This window comes from Ylistrum balloti, unplaced genomic scaffold (assembly GCF_031769215.1).
Source record: "Ylistrum balloti isolate Yb309-2 unplaced genomic scaffold, AGI_CSIRO_Ybal_v1 Utg370990, whole genome shotgun sequence".
Classification (NCBI taxonomy): domain Eukaryota; kingdom Metazoa; phylum Mollusca; class Bivalvia; order Pectinida; family Pectinidae; genus Ylistrum; species Ylistrum balloti.
The window spans coordinates 104,141-123,869 of NW_026782554.1; the positions used below are offsets into that span (position 1 = coordinate 104,141).

General features: G+C 35.9%; 1 protein-coding gene across 1 annotated transcript in view; it reads left to right on the forward strand.

The window, feature by feature from the left end:
• The window catches only part of LOC132559882 (intermembrane lipid transfer protein VPS13A-like), a 118,758-nt gene extending 99,860 nt beyond the window's left edge, over positions 1-18,898 (forward strand). The window contains exons 77-89 of the mRNA XM_060224512.1: positions 564-683; positions 1,082-1,212; positions 1,681-1,762; positions 6,847-6,960; positions 7,718-7,793; positions 8,210-8,373; positions 8,777-8,858; positions 13,870-13,957; positions 15,106-15,220; positions 16,152-16,246; positions 16,556-16,679; positions 17,280-17,360; positions 17,744-18,898. Of these exons, the coding sequence (XP_060080495.1) occupies positions 564-683; positions 1,082-1,212; positions 1,681-1,762; positions 6,847-6,960; positions 7,718-7,793; positions 8,210-8,373; positions 8,777-8,858; positions 13,870-13,957; positions 15,106-15,220; positions 16,152-16,246; positions 16,556-16,679; positions 17,280-17,360; positions 17,744-17,788 (1,317 nt within the window). The 3' untranslated portion in view covers positions 17,789-18,898. The remainder of the gene's footprint in view (positions 1-563; positions 684-1,081; positions 1,213-1,680; positions 1,763-6,846; positions 6,961-7,717; positions 7,794-8,209; positions 8,374-8,776; positions 8,859-13,869; positions 13,958-15,105; positions 15,221-16,151; positions 16,247-16,555; positions 16,680-17,279; positions 17,361-17,743) is intronic.
• Positions 18,899-19,729: the final 831 nt, after the last annotated feature.

The following is a 19,729-nucleotide window of genomic DNA, read 5'->3' on the forward strand; positions in this document are numbered from 1 at the left end:
TTTGTTACAAGTATGCTGATTGGGTGTTACCCCTGATATCTGTAGAAATGCTCTCCATGGTCCTGCATTATATTAAAAAAAATTATCTTGATTGTTACCAGATGTATGTTATAAATACTGCCTTTGATTCTGCACTTTGTTACAAGTGTTCTGATTGGATGTTATCAGATAACTGTTAGAAATGCTGCTATTGGTCATGTGCTTTGTTAAAAATATTTTGGTTGGTGTCTGTTTATTAAAAAGCATTCTGATAGGGTGTCTTCAGGTATCTGTTACAAATACTCTCATTGGTAATGCACTTTCATACAAGCATTCTTACTGGATGATACCAGATATTTCTAACGATTGTTCTCATTGGTCCTACACTTTGTTACAAGCATTCTGATAAGCCTATTCACATACTCTGTAGTTTCACTAGGCCCAGAATAATCTCTTTTATTGTCCTGTCAAAACCATCTACTTAATATTTGTGAGATATCATTTTGTTGGGATTGGTGCACAATAAACATAAAATTTCATGCCAAAACATTTTTCAGTCAAATATTGTGATCTGATGTTTGTAGACTGCTCAGTTCCTTATTGACTGTGACAAGGTCAAGGTGAAGTTGATGGATGAAGTTGGACTTTCATTAGCTGACGAACAGAAGAACTTCTATGATTACCTCCACTTCTCGCCGATTAAGGTAACATTCTTTGGAAGGAGTAAATTGTCAGATATATGAAAATTATTTATTGCATTAAAGGGTTAGTGTGTCTTGCCCTCTAGATTTTTACTTTTCTTTTGGTCACTTTGGATTTTCCCCAGTTCCCACCTACGCTTCAAACATTTAGCTCTTAGCATCACTGACAAGTCCTAGTGGGACAAAACAGAATTATGATGTAGTTTAATTAATTAAATGGCTTTACTGTGTCTAACTCTATATTTATATTAAAAGGTGTTTTTCACTTGTGTGTCTTTTGTACAATCTTTTTCTGCTCATAACATTCCTATGTTTGTGAATTTAATGTTAATATTATGTTGTTGAATGTTATTATGATATTTACCTAAAAAATAATAAATTGTGTTTCGATTGGTTGACAGATCCATCTGAGTTTTTCACTACAAGGAGGAGGTGGTGACGGGAAACCAACACAAATCCACGCGAACGTCATCAACATTTTCCTACAGAGTGTTGGCGTGGTCCTGACTGATGTACAGGACGTAGTCTTCAAGTATGTCACCAGTTATCGCCCTAACATTGTCAAGGAAGACAGTATGAATTATCCAGTATAATTCAGGCCCTGTATATTTCAAGCTTTTTTCAGAATCATTTAAGAAACAAAGAGTTTATCCTAAAGGGAGGTAAATTAAGTACCAGTCACAAATCACAATTTAGGAGATGTAAGGTAGGGTTTCTCCTAAAGGGAGTTAAGGTCCCCAGTAGTCACTTGTATAATAATACACAAGCTTAATAAAACAGCTTACAAGGAAGGCAGTGTTTATCATACAATGAAGGATTTTTACATAAATATGGAGAAATTAAGTTTTGTTAACATTTCTCACTTTTTTGTTTTAATCACCAAAAATTTATTGAAAATTATATGGAATATTCTATACAGACCCTGATGGTTATATGTAATAAGACAGATGGTTTTGAGAGCAATAGAAGCAAGTTAGAATTATTTCTTTCTTCATTACAGACTTGGATTCTTCCAGAAAGAACACTGTTTTTATAACCAGTCACAGCTGGTGGGACAGATGAGCATGCACTATGCAGGCCAGGTAAATATTAACAGAGTTATTATTTTAATAACACTTCTTGTTTGGTTGCTAGGTAGGTCTCCCCTTAACAACTTCCACAGTCTGTTTGTTTGCTGGGTAGTCTCCCCTTAACAACTTCCAGAGTCAATTTGGTTGCTGGGTTATCTCCCCTTAACAACTTCCACAGTCAGTTTGTTTGCTGGGTAGTCTCCCCTTAACAACTTCCACAGTCAGTTTGTTTGCTGGGTAGTCTCCACTTAACAACTTCCTGAGTCAGGTTGTTTGCTGGGTAGTCTCCCTTTAACAACTTCAAGAGTCAATTTGGTTGCTAGGTAGGTCTCCCCTTAACAACTTCCACAGTCTGTTTGTTTGCTGGGTAGTCTCCCCTTAACAACTTCCAGAGTCAATTTGGTTGCTGGGTAGTCTCCCCTTAACAACTTCCACAGTCAGTTTGTTTGCTGGGTAGTCTCCCCTTAACAACTTCCAGAGTCAATTTGGTTGCTGGGTAGTCTCCCCTTAACAACTTCCACAGTCAGTTTGTTTGCTGGGTAGTCTCCCCTTAACAACTTCCACAGTCAGTTTGTTTGCTGGGTAGTCTCCCCTTAACAACTTCCAGAGTCAATTTGGTTGCTGGGTAGTCTCCCCTTAACAACTTCCACAGTCAGTTTGTTTGCTGGGTAGTCTCCCCTTAACAACTTCCACAGTCAGTTTGTTTGCTGGGTAGTCTCCACTTAACAACTTCCAGAGTCAGTTTGGTTGCTGGGTAGTCTCCCCTTAACTTCCAGAGTCAGTTTGTGAGCTGGGTAGTCTCCACTTAACAACTTCCAGAGTCAGTTTGGTTGCTGGGTAGTCTCCCCTTAACTTCCAGAGTCAGTTTGTTTGCTGGGTAGTCTCCCCTTAACAACTTCCAGAGTCAGGTTGTTTGCTGGGTAGTCTCCCCTCAACAACTTCCAGAGTCAGTTTGGTTGCTGGGTAGTCTCCCCTTAACTTCCAGAGTCAGTTTGTGAGCTGGGTAGTCTCCCCTTAACAACTTACTCACCCTGAGGTATGGTTTTCTTGTGATAGCTGGTGACTGCCTCCGTAAACAACAAACTAGAAGTCTGCTACATGCCAACCAGACCCATGGGTATATTGTCCACAGAATAAACAAAACGTCACACCACAGATTATTTGTCTTGTCATTCTTTTGAGAATTAAAACAACCGCGGGAGGGGAGCTCGGGTCTTTACCTGAAGTTGTGTAGGTACTTTAACACACTACCAAATGAGCTATCACTGGGTTAGTCGTAATACTAAGAGGGATATAGGTTGAACTGATGGCAGCATTATGATAGTGCACACTGGATCAAGACACTATACAGACTTGTTTCTCCTCTATAATTTGATCGTAGCTTAAACCTCTCATCCTTTGTATGACATCATAGGTTTGTTCTATATTTACATCAATGTGAATCACAACCATATAGAGTTATATTCCGTGTATTCTCAGGAGTTTGGCCCTGACGTTCTCACAGTTACCTGAACTTTCTCTTAATTGATGTACTGATTAAAATGGATGACAAATGATCGGAGTGGAGTGCACTAGCACTGACATACACAGTGTACGAGATGATACTGAAACTTTTTCGGATGCACTTTTATCCTGTGTTCTATTTTTCGATCTCAGTGTACATAGGGTTATAGTACTGTAGAAAAAAATGGTCGATTCCTAACTATCCCTTACACTAAAAATATGTCAGTGCTAGTACACCCCACACTGGTCATTTGTCTGATGAAGATGACTGTAGTCATAGAAACGTCACACTCTAATCTTCTACTGGTTGTGTTATAAGATGAAGATGATCGTGAACTCATCAAAACGTCACACTCTAATCTTCTACTCATTGTGTTATAAGATGAAGATGATCGTGTAGTCATCAAAACGTCGCACTCTAATCTTCTACTTGTTGTGTTTTAAGATGAAGATGATCGTGAAGTCATCAAAACGTCACACTCTAATCTTCTACTGGTTGTGTTATAAGAACTTCTATTCTACCTTGGGTTCTGTTGTTATTAAAATTTCAACGATATTATTCATATTTAAAATGAAATAGAATATCTTCACTGTTAAATGTGTTGTATTTTTTGTAAGTACGACCTGCATTATTAACATGACAGTATCCAAACATTGTTTAAAAGTGAAGAGGATGTGTGGGTAGTTTGAGGCTCCCATGGGATACGTCAAATTCTAATGACATATTGAATAATTTTCAGAGTAGTAGGTTCAAGGTGTAGCGTTAGCCTCAGTTTGGATTATGTTACAGGATCTTAGCCTCAGTATTACGTTACAGGACCTTAGCCTCAGTATTATGTTACAGGACCTTAGCCTCAGTATTATGTTACAGGACCTTAGCCTCAGTATTATGTTACAGGACCTTAGCCTCAGTATTATGTTACAGGATCTTAGCCTCAGTATTATGTTACAGGATCTTAGCCTCAGTATTACATTACAGGACCTTAGCCTCAGTATCATGTTACAGGACCTTAGCCTCAGTATTATGTTACAGGACCTTAGCCTCAGTATTACGTTACAGGATCTTAGCCTCAGTATTATGTTACAGGACCTTAGTATTATGTTACAGGACCTTAGCCTCAGTATTATGTTACAGGACCTTAGCCTCAGTATTATGTTACAGGATCTTAGCCTCAGTATTATGTTACAGGACCTTAGTATTATGTTACAGGACCTTAGCCTCAGTATTATGTTACAGGACCTTAGCCTCAGTATTATGTTACAGGATCTTAGCCTCAGTATTATGTTACAGGATCTTAGCCTCAGTATTACATTACAGGACCTTAGTATTATGTTACAGGACCTTAGCCTCAGTATTATGTTACAGGACCTTAGCCTCAGTATTATGTTACAGGACCTTAGCCTCAGTATTATGTTACAGGACCTTAGCCTCAGTATTATGTTACAGGACCTTAGCCTCAGTATTATGTTCAGTATTATGTTACAGGTTACAGGACCTTAGCCTCAGTATTACGTTACAGGATCTTAGCCTCAGTATTGTTACAGGACCTTAGCCTCAGTATTATGTTACAGGACCTTAGCCTCAGTATTATGTTACAGGACCTTAGCCTCAGTTTTATGTTACAGGATCTTAGCCTCAGTATTACGTTACAGGACCTTAGCCTCAGTATTATGTTACAGGACCTTAGTATTATGTTACAGGATCTTAGCCTCAGTATTATGTTACAGGATCTTAGCCTCAGTATTACGTTACAGGACCTTAGTATTATGTTACAGGACCTTAGCCTCAGTATTATGTTACAGGACCTTAGCCTCAATATTATGTTACAGGACCTTAGCCTCAGTATCATGTTACAGGACTTTAGCCTCAGTATTATGTTACAGGACCTTAGCCTCAGTATTATGTATTATGTTACAGGACCTTAGCCTCTGTATTATGTTACAGGACCTTAGCCTCAGTATCATGTTACAGGACCTTAGTATTATGTTACAGGACCTTAGCCTCAGTATTATGTTACAGGACCTTAGCCTCAGTATTATGTTACAGGACCTTAGCCTCAGTATTATGTTACAGGACCTTAGCCTCTGTATTATGTTACAGGACCTTAGCCTCAGTATTATGTTACATGACCTTAGCCTCAGTTTTATGTTACAGGACCTTAGTATTATGTTACAGGACCTTAGCCTCAGTATTATGTTACAGGACCTTAGCCTCAGTATTATGTTACAGGACCTTAGCCTCAGTATTATGTTACAGGATCTTAGCCTCAGTATTATGTTACAGGACCTTAGCCTCAGTATTATGTTACAGGACCTTAGCCTCAGTATTATGTTACAGGACCTTAGCCTCAGTATTATGTTACAGGACCTTAGCCTCAGTATTATGTTACAGGACCTTAGCCTCAGTATTATGTTACAGGACCTTAGCCTCTGTATTATGTTACAGGACCTTAGCCTCAGTATCATGTTACAGGACCTTAGTATTATGTTACAGGACCTTAGCCTCAGTATTATGTTACAGGACCTTACAGCCTTAGCCTCAGTATTATGTTACAGGACCTTAGCCTCAGTATTATGTTACAGGACCTTAGCCTCAGTATTATGTTACAGGACCTTAGCAGTATTATGTTACAGGACCTTAGCCTCAGTATCATGTTACAGGACTTTAGCCTCAGTATTATGTTACAGGACCTTAGCCTCAGTATTATGTTACAGGACCTTAGTATTATGTTACAGGACCTTAGCCTCAGTATTATGTTACAGGACCTTAGCCTCAGTATTATGTTACAGGACCTTAGCCTCTGTATTATGTTACAGGACCTTAGCCTCAGTATCATGTTACAGGACCTTAGTATTATGTTACAGGACCTTAGCCTCAGTATTATGTTACAGGACCTTAGCCTCAGTATTATGTTACAGGACCTTAGCCTCAGTATTATGTTACAGGACCTTAGTATTATGTTACAGGACCTTAGCCTCAGTATTATGTTACAGGACCTTAGCCTCAGTATTACGTTACAGGATCTTAGCCTCAGTATTACGTTACAGGACCTTAGTATTATGTTACAGGACCTTAGCCTCAGTATTATGTTACAGGATCTTAGCCTCAGTATTATGTTACAGGACCTTAGCCTCAGTATTATGTTACAGTACCTTAGTATTATGTTACAGGACCTTAGCCTCAGTATTATGTTACAGGACCTTAGCCTCAGTATTACATAACAGGATCTTAGCTTCAGTATTACATTACAGGACCTTAGTATTATGTTACAGGACCTTAGCCTCAGTATTACGTTACAGGACCTTAGCCTCAGTATTACGTTACAGGACCTTAGCCTCAGTATTACGTTACAGGACCTTAGCCTCAGTATTATGTTACAGGACCTTAGCCTCAGTATTATGTTACAGGACCTTAGCCTCAGTATTACGTTACAGGACCTTAGCCTCAGTATTATGTTACAGGACCTTAGCCTCAGTATTATGTTACAGGACCTCAGCCTCAGTATTATGTTACAGGACCTTAGCCAGCTGAGGTACACTGATCTCGCTCAGTAACAGATTTTATTAGTCATTAACATTAATTTCTTTTCCAGGCTATTAAACAGATGTATGTATTAGTACTGGGACTGGATGTCTTAGGAAATCCATTCGGACTTCTACGTGGAATGGCGGAGGGTATTGAAGATCTCTTCTACGAACCTTATCAGGTAAAGTATTGAAATACAACAAATATCAAGTTTCACCATTTAGGACATAATGAAATATTTTTGGCTTGTTTCCTTGAGATGTAAGATCAATTTGTTTGGAACTAGATCATTTCATACCGAATTTTTTTTCAAAAATAAAAAATTCTATGGAGCGCTCTTCTTTTCAATATTTAGCAAACAAATTGATGCTGCTTTGCAGAAATAAAAAGAACATAGCTTCAAACTCAATATGAATACTGTTCCAAGGGCCATAACTATCCAATCCTTTATTTTATACCCAGTATCAAAATCAAAACATCACCTTGTGAATGTACATATATGGTAACTACCAGTTAGATTAGTTAACAGGTTAGATTAGTTAATGTGTTTGATAAGTTAACAAGTTAAATTAGTCAATGAAGTTAGTTACAAAGTAAGATTAGACATGTAAACATGTTAGACTAGTTAAGGAGTCAGATTATTGAACAAACTAGGTTGATTAACAAGTTAGATTAGTTAATGTGTTTGATAAGTTAACAAGTTAATTAGTCAGTGAAATTAGTTACAAAGTCAGATTAGTTAACATGTAAATATGTTAGACTAGTTAAGGGGTCAGATTAGGCAACAAACTAGGTAAATTAACAAGTTAGATTAGTCACTTTTCGTTATGATTTTTAAGCGGTAACTCACACATCTTATAAACAGATATCTACTCAATAAAGAGATTATGTTTTACTATTGAAATGTGTATTTCTACTGAGATGTTTCTGGTGTTTAGGGAGCTATACAGGGACCTGAAGAGTTTGCTGAAGGCCTGGCCCTTGGAGTGAGAAGTTTATTTGGACATGCTGTTGGTATGTATTTATAAGACAGACACAAATATACACATTTGAGTATATATTTAAACAAGTATCAAGAAAAAAAGGATGCTTGGGGATTGATTCAACATGTACTATGTCACATACAGTTTCCAAAGTATGTACAAGTTATACTTATTTAGGTACAAAAAAGTTAAAACTTTTAATTAATGCTAGATTAAAACATTCTTGGCCATGGTTGATTTTTGATAACTTTCTTTCCACCAGGTGGAGCTGCTGGTGTAGTGTCTAGAATAACATTGTTGAGTGTTGATAACTTTCTTTCCACCAGGTGGAGCTGCTGGTCTAGAATAACATTGTTGAGTGTTGATAACATTCTTTCCACCAGGTGGGGCTGCTGGTGCAGTGTTTAGAATAACATTGTTGAGTGTTGATAACTTTCTTTCCACCAGGTGGTGCTGCTGGTGCAGTGTCAAGGATAACAGGGACACTGGGAAAAGGTTTTGCAGCCTTGACCTTGGATGATGACTATCAGAAGAAGAGACGAGAAGCCATGAACAAACGTCCAGCCAATGTTAGGGAAGGGTTAGCTCGAGGAGGCAAGGGGCTCGTCATGGTTAGTATACAAATCAGTGTAGACAAAATATAATTTTGGCCCAACAAACAAGAAATCAATTACCACTGATGTTGAATTTGTGTACAACACATTAATTGATCTGAACTCCTTCATTTAAAATAAGAACAGAATTCTATCAGACATCAAATATAATGTTTAGATGTGTATTTTTCTTCTGTTCCTAAGACATCGGAGTCATGCTGTGGTACAACTTTATATATCTCTACTTCAGCAATGGCCTGAAGGATGCATATTACCTGGAGGATGTTTTTTAAAACCTGATATAAATATATTATCACCTCAGGAGTTGCAGTTTCAGGGCTTTTTTCCCTTCTGTATTACCAGAGTGTAATAATTCCTGTGTTACTCCTTTTTGACTCGTATTTTTCTTCTGTATTACCAGGGCGTGTTTGATGGTGTAACTGGCATTGTGAGGAAGCCAATAGAAGGGGCCAAGAATGAAGGAGTCGGAGGCTTCTTTAAAGGTAACTATTAAACTTTATTAATCAAGGTTTGCTAAATAGATATGGAGGGAATTTTTAGGTCACCTGAGCCGAAAGGCTCATGGTGACCTATTGCCATCATGATTTGTCTGTCATTGTGCGTCGTGCGTCATTAACTTTTCACATAATCGACTTCTTCTTAAGAACAACTGAATGGATTTTGACCAAACTAGGCACAAAGCATCCCCATGAGAAGCCGCTTCAAGTTTACGAAGAAAAAGGGCGTGGCCCCAATAGGGGCCCTAGGAGGGGGAAAAAGGTGGTAAAATTAGGTAAATCTTTAAAAATCTTCTTCTCATGAACCAACAGTCAGATTAAGTTCATATTTGATATTTAGGGTCCTTATGGCAAGGTCTACAAAGTTTACGAATGAAAAAAACGGGTCAAAATGGCCCCACTAGGGGGCACTCAAAAGGGTCGAAAATTCAACTTTGACCGATTTCAACCTAATTTGGTAGAAATCATCCCTTAGTGAAGAACATATGAAACTATGCAGAAAAAAGTGATAATGTCCCCTTTGGGGCCCATAAGAGGTGTAAAAAGGGGCCATATGTAAAAACCTTCTTTAAATGACTTCTTCTCAAGAACCAGTGGATGGATTTTGACCAAACTAGGCACAAAGCATCCCCATGGGAAGCTGCTTCAAGTTTGCAAAGACAATGGGCGTGGCCCCAGGAGGGGGAAAAAGGGGGTAAAATTAGGTAAATCTTTAAAAATTCTTCACATGATCCAACAGTCAGATTAACCACTGGGTTGATCATGTCTAAACTTGATATGAATGTTCTACACATGGCCCTGGTAAGTGTTTAAACTTTTTGGGGCGATTCAAAATCCAAGAGGGCCACCCTGGCCTCTGTTTGGCTAAGACATTTTGGACTTCCTCTCAAGAACCACTGGGTGGATCATGTTCAAACTTGGTACAGATGTTTTACACACGGTCCTGCACAAGTGTTGTTACATTTTTGCAACATTTTAAAATCCCCAGATTATTGACATATATTCCTCAGGTGACCGTTAAGGCCCCTTGGGCCTCTTGTTTAGTTGTGATTACTCTTCCGAGATGTATAGAAGAAAATACAAAGTTATGTGTCTAACTTAATATGAAAGATGACAGATTTTACGAATATAGACAAAAAAAATGTTCCCTAGATAGACGTAACGTCTTACCAGGATATTGTATGTGTGTGGATCAGATAGAATTGATTATTTTGGGTTTTGGTAGAGAATATCTATAAAATGTGAAGGAAATACGCACAGAATACAAAGTATTACTTTCTTATAGCCTTCATTCAGATAACCATAGACATTACACAAACTGTATACATACAGATAACCATAGACATTACACAAACTGTATACATACAGATAACCATAGACATTACACAAACTGTATACATACAGATAACCATAGACATTACACAAACTGTATACATACAGATAACCATAGACATTACACAAGACTGTATACATACAGATAACCATAGACATTACACAGACTGTATACATACAGATAACCATAGACATTACACAGACTGTATACATACAGATAACCATAGACATTACACAAACTCTATACATACAGATAACCATAGACATTACACAAACTGTCACCCATACAGATAACCATAGACATTACACAAACTGTATACATACAGATAACCATAGACATTACACAAACTGTATACATACAGATAACCATAGACATTACACAAACTGTCACTCATACAGATAACCATAGACATTACACAGACTGTATACATACAGATAACCATAGACATTACACAGACTGTCACCCATACAGATAACCATAGACATTACACAGACTGTCACCCATACAGATAACCATAGACATTACACACAGACTGTATACATACAGATAACCATAGACATTACACAAACTGTATACATACAGATAACCATAGACATTACACAGACTGTATACATACAGATAACCATAGACATTACACAAGCTGTATACATACAGATAACCATAGACATTACACAAACTGTATACATACAGATAACCATAGACATTACACAAACTGTATACATACAGATAACCATAGACATTACACAGACTGTATACATACAGATAACCATAGACATTACACAGACTGTCACCCATACAGATAACCATAGACATTACACAAACTGTATACATACAGATAACCATAGACATTACACAAACTGTATACATACAGATAACCATAGACATTACACAAACTGTATACATACAGATAACCATAGACATTACACAAACTGTATACATACAGATAACCATAGACATTACACAGACTGTATACATACAGATAACCATAGACATTACACAGACTGTATACATACAGATAACCATAGACATTACACAGACTGTATACATACAGATAACCATAGACATTACACAGACTGTATACATACAGATAACCATAGACATTACTGTATACATACAGATAACCATAGACATTACACAAACTGTATACATACAGATAACCATAGATAACCATAGACATTACACAACTGTTACAGATAACCATAGACATTACACAAACTGTATACATACAGATAACCATAGACATTACACAATACTGATAACCATACATACAGATAACCATAGACATTACACAAACTGTATACATACAGATAAGACATTACACATGTACATACAGATAACCATAGACATTACACAAACTGTATACATACAGATAACCATAGACACTGTATACACAGATAACCATAGACATTACACAGACTGTATACATACAGATAACCATAGACATTACACAAACTGTCACTCATACAGATAACCATAGACATTACACAAACTGTCACTCATACAGATAACCATAGACATTACACAGACATACAGATAACCATAGACATTACACAAACTGTATACATACAGATAACCATAGACATTACACAAACTGTATACATACAGATAACCATAGACATTACACAAACTGTATACATACAGATAACCATAGACATTACACAAACTGTATACATACATACAGATAACCATAGACATTACACAGACTGTCATACATACAGATAACCATAGACATTACACAAGCTGTATACATACAGATAACCATAGACATTACACAAACTGTATACATACATACAGATAACCATAGACATTACACAAACTGTATACATACAGATAACCATAGACATTACACAAGCTGTATACATACAGATAACCATAGACATTACACAGACTGTATACATACAGATAACCATAGACATTACACAGACTGTATACATACAGATAACCATAGACATTACACAAACTGTATACATACAGATAACCATAGACATTACACAAACTGTATACATACAGATAACCATAGACATTACACAGACTGTATACATACAGATAACCATAGACATTACACAAACTGTATACATACAGATAACCATAGACATTACAGATAACCATAGACATTACACAAACTCTATACATACAGATAACCATAGACATTACACAAGCTGTATACATACAGATAACCATAGACATTACACAAACTGTATACATACAGATAACCATAGACATTACACAAACTGTCACCCATACAGATAACCATAGACATTACACAGACTGTCACCCATACAGATAACCATAGACATTACACAAACTGTATACATACAGATAACCATAGACATTACACAGACTGTATACATACAGATAACCATAGACATTACACAAACTGTATACATACAGATAACCATAGACATTACACAGACTGTATACATACAGATAACCATAGACATTACACAAACTGTCACCCATACAGATAACCATAGACATTACACAGACTGTATACATACAGATAACCATAGACATTACACAAACTGTATACATACAGATAACCATAGACATTACAGATAACCATAGACATTACACAGACTGTATACATACAGATAACATGACATTACTGTATACATACAGATAACCATAGACATTACACAAACTGTATACATGTAGACATTACACAGACTGTATACATACAGATAACCATAGACATTACACAAACTGTCACCCATACAGATAACCATAGACATTACACAAACTGTCACCCATACAGATAACCATAGACATTACACAGACTGTCACCCATACAGATAACCATAGACATTACACAAACTTATACACACAGATAACCATAGACATTACACAAACTGTATACATACAGATAACCATAGACATTACACAAACTGTATACATACAGATAACCATAGACATTACACAAACTGTATACATACAGATAACCATAGACATTACACAGACTGTATACATACAGATAACCATAGACATTACACAAACTGTATACATACAGATAACCATAGACATTACACAAACTGTATACATACAGATAACCATAGACATTACACAAACTGTATACATACAGATAACCATAGACATTACACAAACTGTATACATACAGATAACCATAGACATTACACAAACTGTATACATACAGATAACCATACACAGTATACATACAGATAACCTGACATTACACAAACTGTATACATACAGATAACCATAGACATTACACAAACTTATACACACAGATAACCATAGACATTACACAAACTGTATACATACAGATAACCATAGACATTACACAGACTGTATACATACAGATAACCATAGACATTACACAAACTGTATACATACAGATAACCATAGACATTACACAGACTGTATACATACAGATAACCATAGACATTACACAGACTGTATACATACCACTCAGTAGCATGATACATTATATCTCTATCAAGTTTTAGAAACTGTCAGCAAGGTGGAAGAATTGAATTCAATAATTCTAGAGATCAGAGTTCAGAAAATCAAAACTGCTCAAGTAAACAGTTAGTGTGAACATCAAATCTACTCTGATTGTGTTGAATCCTTAAGTAGATACTGAGATCTGTTAAACATTCACTGTCTGTGTCATTGATTGATTAATGAGAGTTACCTCCCTTGTAGGTGTTGGAAAGGGTTTGGTTGGTGTGGTTACCAGGCCAACCAGTGGAGTGATTGACTTTGCCAGCAGTTCACTGGAGGGAATCAAAAGGTAGTGTATTAAATAGAAATAAATCTTCCTTAAATGATTTATTTTGTGATTGTCAAGGTGTTGTTGATTTGAAAATAATGTATTTATCCTGCACTTAGACCAGGAAAGCAACACAATCCCCATGTGTAACTAGGGGGTGGGCTTATTATAGGACAGCGACCAGGAAACCAACACAATCTCCTTGTGTAACTAGGGGGTGGGCTTATTATAGGACAGCGACCAGGAAACCAACACAATCTCCTTGTGTAACTAGGGAGTAGGCTTATTATAGGACAGCGACCAAGAAAGCAACACAATCCCCTTGTGTAATTAGGGGGTGGGCTTATTATAGGACAGCGACCAGGAAACCAACACAATCTCTTTGTGTAACTAGGGAGTAGGCTTATTATAGGACAGCGACCAGGAAAGCAACACAGTCTCCTTTTGTAACTAGGGGGCGGGGTTATTATAGGACAGCAACCAGGAAACCAACACAATCTCCTTGTGTAACTAGAGGGTGGGCTTATTATAGGACAGCGACCAGGAAACCAACACAATCTCCTTGTGTAACTAGGGGATGGGCTTATTATAGGACAGCAACCAGGAAACCAACACAATCTCCTTGTGTAACTAGGGGATGGGCTTATTATAGAACAGCGACCAGGAAAGCAACACAATCTCCTTGTGTAACTAGAGGGTGGGCTTATTATTGGACAGTGACCAGGAAACCAACACAATCTCCTTGTGTAAGTAGGGGATGGGCTTATTATAGGACAGCGACCAGGAAACCAACACAATCTCCATGTGTAACTAGGGGGTGGGCTTATTATAGGACAGTGACCAGGAAACCAACACAATCTTCTTGTGTAACTAGGGGATGGGCTTATTATTGGACAGCAACCAGGAAACCAACACAATCTCCATGTGTAACTAGGGGGTGGGCTTATTATAGGACAGCGACCAAGAAACCAACACAATCTCCTCGTGTAACTAGGGGATGGGCATATTATAGGACAGCGATATAACATTTCAGTTTTTAATGGGCTGAATGTTCTGTGGCATGAAAAATCAAGGTTTCAGTCATCCAGGTGTTATGCTGCTGATTGAAATAGGGTGAATTTTGAAGAATTTATTTATAATACATATGTATAAGATGAATCTCTTTTCAGGATTACAGACTTTTCAGATGAAATTCGTAGGATAAGGCCCCCGAGACGTTTCCATAGTGACAGAGTTATTCGTCCTTATAACAAACAGGAAGCAGAAGGCTATGCCATTCTTAGTGTAAGTCTCTAAATAGTTCATACTCTAAATTTCTTAATAACAATACATATCTGTATCACATTATCGGTTATTTTCTGAATCTCATTCTCTAAATCTCTCTCTGTAATACTGTACTTACAAATGTTATATCTAGATTATATAAGTCATTCATTGAGTCTTTTATTGATAATTTGTGATTGTATAAGCTGTAAATTATTCTGTTAATCCCTCTCTGTGATAAGTTATGAATTATTCTCTAAATGAATTATTCTCTAAATTTCCTCTCTGTGATAAGTTATGAATTATTCTCTAAATTTCCTCTCTGTGATAAGTTATGAATTATTCTCTAAATTTCCTCTCTGTGATAAGTTATGAATTATTCTCTAAATTTCCTCTCTGTGATAAGTTATGAATTATTCTCTCAATTTCCTTCTGTGATAAGTTATGAATTATTCTCTAAACTCCCTCTCTGTGATAAGTTATGAATTATTCTCTAAACTCCCTTTCTGTGATAAGTTATGAATTATTCTCTCAATTTCCTCACTGTGATAAGTTATGAATTATTCTCTCAATTTCCTACTGTGATAAGTTATGAATTATTCTTAAATCCTTTCTGTGATAAGTTATGAATTATTCTCTAAATTTCCTCTCTGTGATAAGTTATGAATTATTCTCTAAACTCCCTATCTGTGATAAGTTATGAATTATTCTCTAAATTTCCTCACTGTGATAAGTTATGAATTATTCTCTAAACTCCCTCTCTGTGATAAGTTATGAATTATTCTCTAAATTCCCTCTCTGTGATAAGTTATGAATTATTCTGTAAATTCCCACTCTGTAATACTGCTTTTGCAATGGTTTTATCTAAATTTTACATCATTATTTTATCAGATTTTGATATGAAGTGTAGAGGTAGGTCTTTAAATGCTGATATTATATCTTACATCCCCAGGAAACTGAGAAGGGTAAATTTGCCGCCACAGACCATTATGTCGCCCATCTTGTCCTTAGCCGTGACAGTAAACATGTCCTCCTCGTCACTGACAAGTATGTTTCTCTGCTTCCCATTTCTATAAAAATTACAAAATAGCCTACATGTATATTGTGTAACTCCATTTCTAGCCCTAGATGAGAAATGATGAAGAATATATTTAGACATTAGAAAGTGATTCGTTAATGTTTATTACTGTTTTAGTTCTTGGTATTATGTTAATATACATTTGGTTGTGTTTGTTATTTATGTAGTCCTGTTTGTTGTTCAGTCGACTATGAGATCAGATATCATATTGTTGTTGTTTATCTTTATTTCAAAGATTTTAGATGTTTATTTACATGTTTTACTTTAATATATTTAAGGCGGGTGATCTTTGCGAACCGTGGAGAAATTTTCGGTCACTGGGACGCTGACTGGACCTACACCTGGGTGGAAATGAAGGAACCACCAAAAAGGTCACAAAAGGGCATCGAAATCTACCTCAAGGTAAGGTCAAGGTTACATGGAAACTTACAGCAATGTCAGGTCAAGGCCTCATCAAAATCTACTGCAAGGTAAGGTCAAGGTTACATTGAATCTTACAGCAATGTAAGGTCAAGGTCTCATCAAAATCTACCAAAAGTAAGGTCAAGGTTACATTTAAACAACAATGATAGGTCAAGGTCTCATAAAAAATCTACCACAGGGTAAGGTCAAGGTTACATTGAAACTTACAGCAATGTAAGATCAAGATCTCATCAAAATCTACCTCTAGGTATATTTATAAGGTCAAGGTCACAATCAAATTGACCTTCAGAAAAGGTCAGGATATTACTGAAATAAACCTGATAGAATCAGCCTATATGTCAAGTAAGAAGTATTTGAAGAATTGGGGAAACACATGCACATAAGAATTTTTTACACTGTAGTATTAATCTTGTCAAAGATGTAGACTTACTCAAGTTTCTCAATTTTGTTCTTAATGTAGACTGAATACTGAAGAACAATTATGAAAACACTCTCAAAATTAAGTCCTCATTTTGCTCGTTGTGAAGTAATTTCCACTCATGGAGAATCATTCACAGACATTTCTTATTTTTTTTTCAGGAAAAAGAAAAGAAGAAATTTCTCTTCAGTAGTAGTACAGCCAAGAAGGAGGTGTCTATTGGAGATCAGCGACTGGCCGAGGTAAAGGGTTCAGACTTGTTATCAATGACTGAAGTAGGTAAATGGGATCAAGATTGACAGGAAGGTCAAATGGCATAGTTCAAATTTCCTCTTGTACATTTGGGATAGTAACATTAAGTCTTTTGTTGTGATGGACTTATAGATAACAGAGGTCATTATATTTATTTTAATGTGTCCACTAGGGATCATACCATGGACTTTTGGCTTACTTTGTCTGATGCTCAACTTATCAAGCTTAACTTATCAAGCTTAAAAGAATTAAGATCTATCACAGCAGTATTTTGCTGCTACTGTTTACCATATTTACTTACACAGCTTTTAATAATACGCGTCTTCTGATATGATGGCTGTTTATACAATAACAATCTTACATTTTGTTCCAGTGGATTGCCAGTAAAATCAAGGACACCATGATGAGAGGAAAGTAATTACAGAAATTTTCATATCTGCAACTCTGCTGCCACCTAGTGAGCAAATACGCATCACCACATTGTTAGCAAAAAAGTGCTGCCACCTAGTGAGCAAATTTACATTGCCACCTTGTTAGCAAATAAGTTCTGCCACCTAGTGAGCAAAAATATATTGCCATCTTTTTGACAAAAATGTATTGCCATCTTTTTGGCAAATAAGTGCTGCCACCTAGTGAGCAATTGAGTGCTGCCACCTAGTGATGTTACTGACTTTGTCTTGTATGCTGCTGATGCACTAAAATGGAACTTTATTCAGCAGGATGAAGATCAAATGGTTATCATCTCACTTAGTGAGTTTAAAAAATGACTGTGGACGATGTCAAGCTGCGCCTTAAAAGTGTCTTAAATGGCTGGGTGATTTTTTTTGTTTGCATATATATATGAATATAATTATAGATTAGAAAAGTGATATTTTATTGCCATATGCTTAAGTTAATTGATGTAAAATAAAGCAGGAAATATTCTGCTCTGTAAATACTCGTGCACTTCAATTTTGACAGAGAAAGCCTGACAGAAAACTGATACTGTGTAAAACAACTATATATACCAGGTGTACACACTTCAGTAATACTTGTTAGTGTCTTATAGTTTGTGATCCAAGAAAGAGATTGGGAACGAAATATATCGTTTGTTTTATTACGATTTTGTCGCCTGGTAAACTGGTGATTGTTTTATTTGAATTCTTTTGATTTTTGTCAAATAGTATAAAATATCAAAGGGGAATAACTCATGCAATAACACCAGTTTCTCGTTGAAAGTATACAAGTTAATTTTGTGATGGAAATTTCAATGTATCAATCCTTTATTTTAGATATAATATAGTAAGTCCAAACACTTACATATTAAATGTACAAACCCACGCTCAAATCTGTTGTGCCATTTGTTGTAACCAGAATTGTAGATACATTTATCTTTGAATTATGTCCCGGTCGTAATATTAATACATATATACAGTTACAATATTACTTCTAGATACAATGTTTACCTTTTGGAATAAATGGCATCCAAGCCTTTATATATATTGATTATTTGTTTACCTTCAAGCCTATATGCAAATTTTTTATTATTTATTTTTTATTATTTAGTTTGAGAAAATTATAATATATTTATGCTTGCATTATATTTACTGGAATTTCAGCATGGGATGTTTATAATCTGACATTTAATTCTACAGCTTAAATTTCTGTGCTGATGATATCCTTATTTAAACGTTTTATAGTAAAGTTTTCAAATGAATATTATTATACCTATAACACTTACGTCTATAAATACCATGTAAAGTTATAATGTCCCTAATATATCATACTTTTTGAAATTCAATGAGAAATAAGAATGATGTGAAAAGTGTGTGAATGGTGTTTTCAATACTACATAATGATGGCGCAACTCGCAAAATATGTGTTAAATTGTACAGTGTGTATTTAATTTCATCAATTAGTAAATACAGTGTAAAACTCTACGTACATTTTTTTATGAATTGAAAAGATTTAATTATTTCCAAACCTGAAGTTCAGAGCAACAGTAATGAGATCTAGACTAGGATTTGCTGTAAGGTAAAGTCAATAGTTGGACATAGCACCGACAAAAATTCTCTCTATATCTATATAATGAATTCCGTTGTGCTTTAGTTCCATTCCACAAGTTATTTCAAAAAGTAATTCCTAAGTTATGTAGAATATTATATCTGATTAAAGTTAATTAACTTAGAGGGTGTGTATTTTTCATCAAACTTGTTGATTTGAGTCACAACAACAGAAAAAATACTTAAATAAAACTACATTAGGATTTGAAGAAAGAATCACAGATTATTGAAAATTAAAGATACAAAATAAAAAATATTTTTATTGACAAAAATAATTATGAAAAGTAGATGGATTTGATTGGATAAAGCAAGAAACA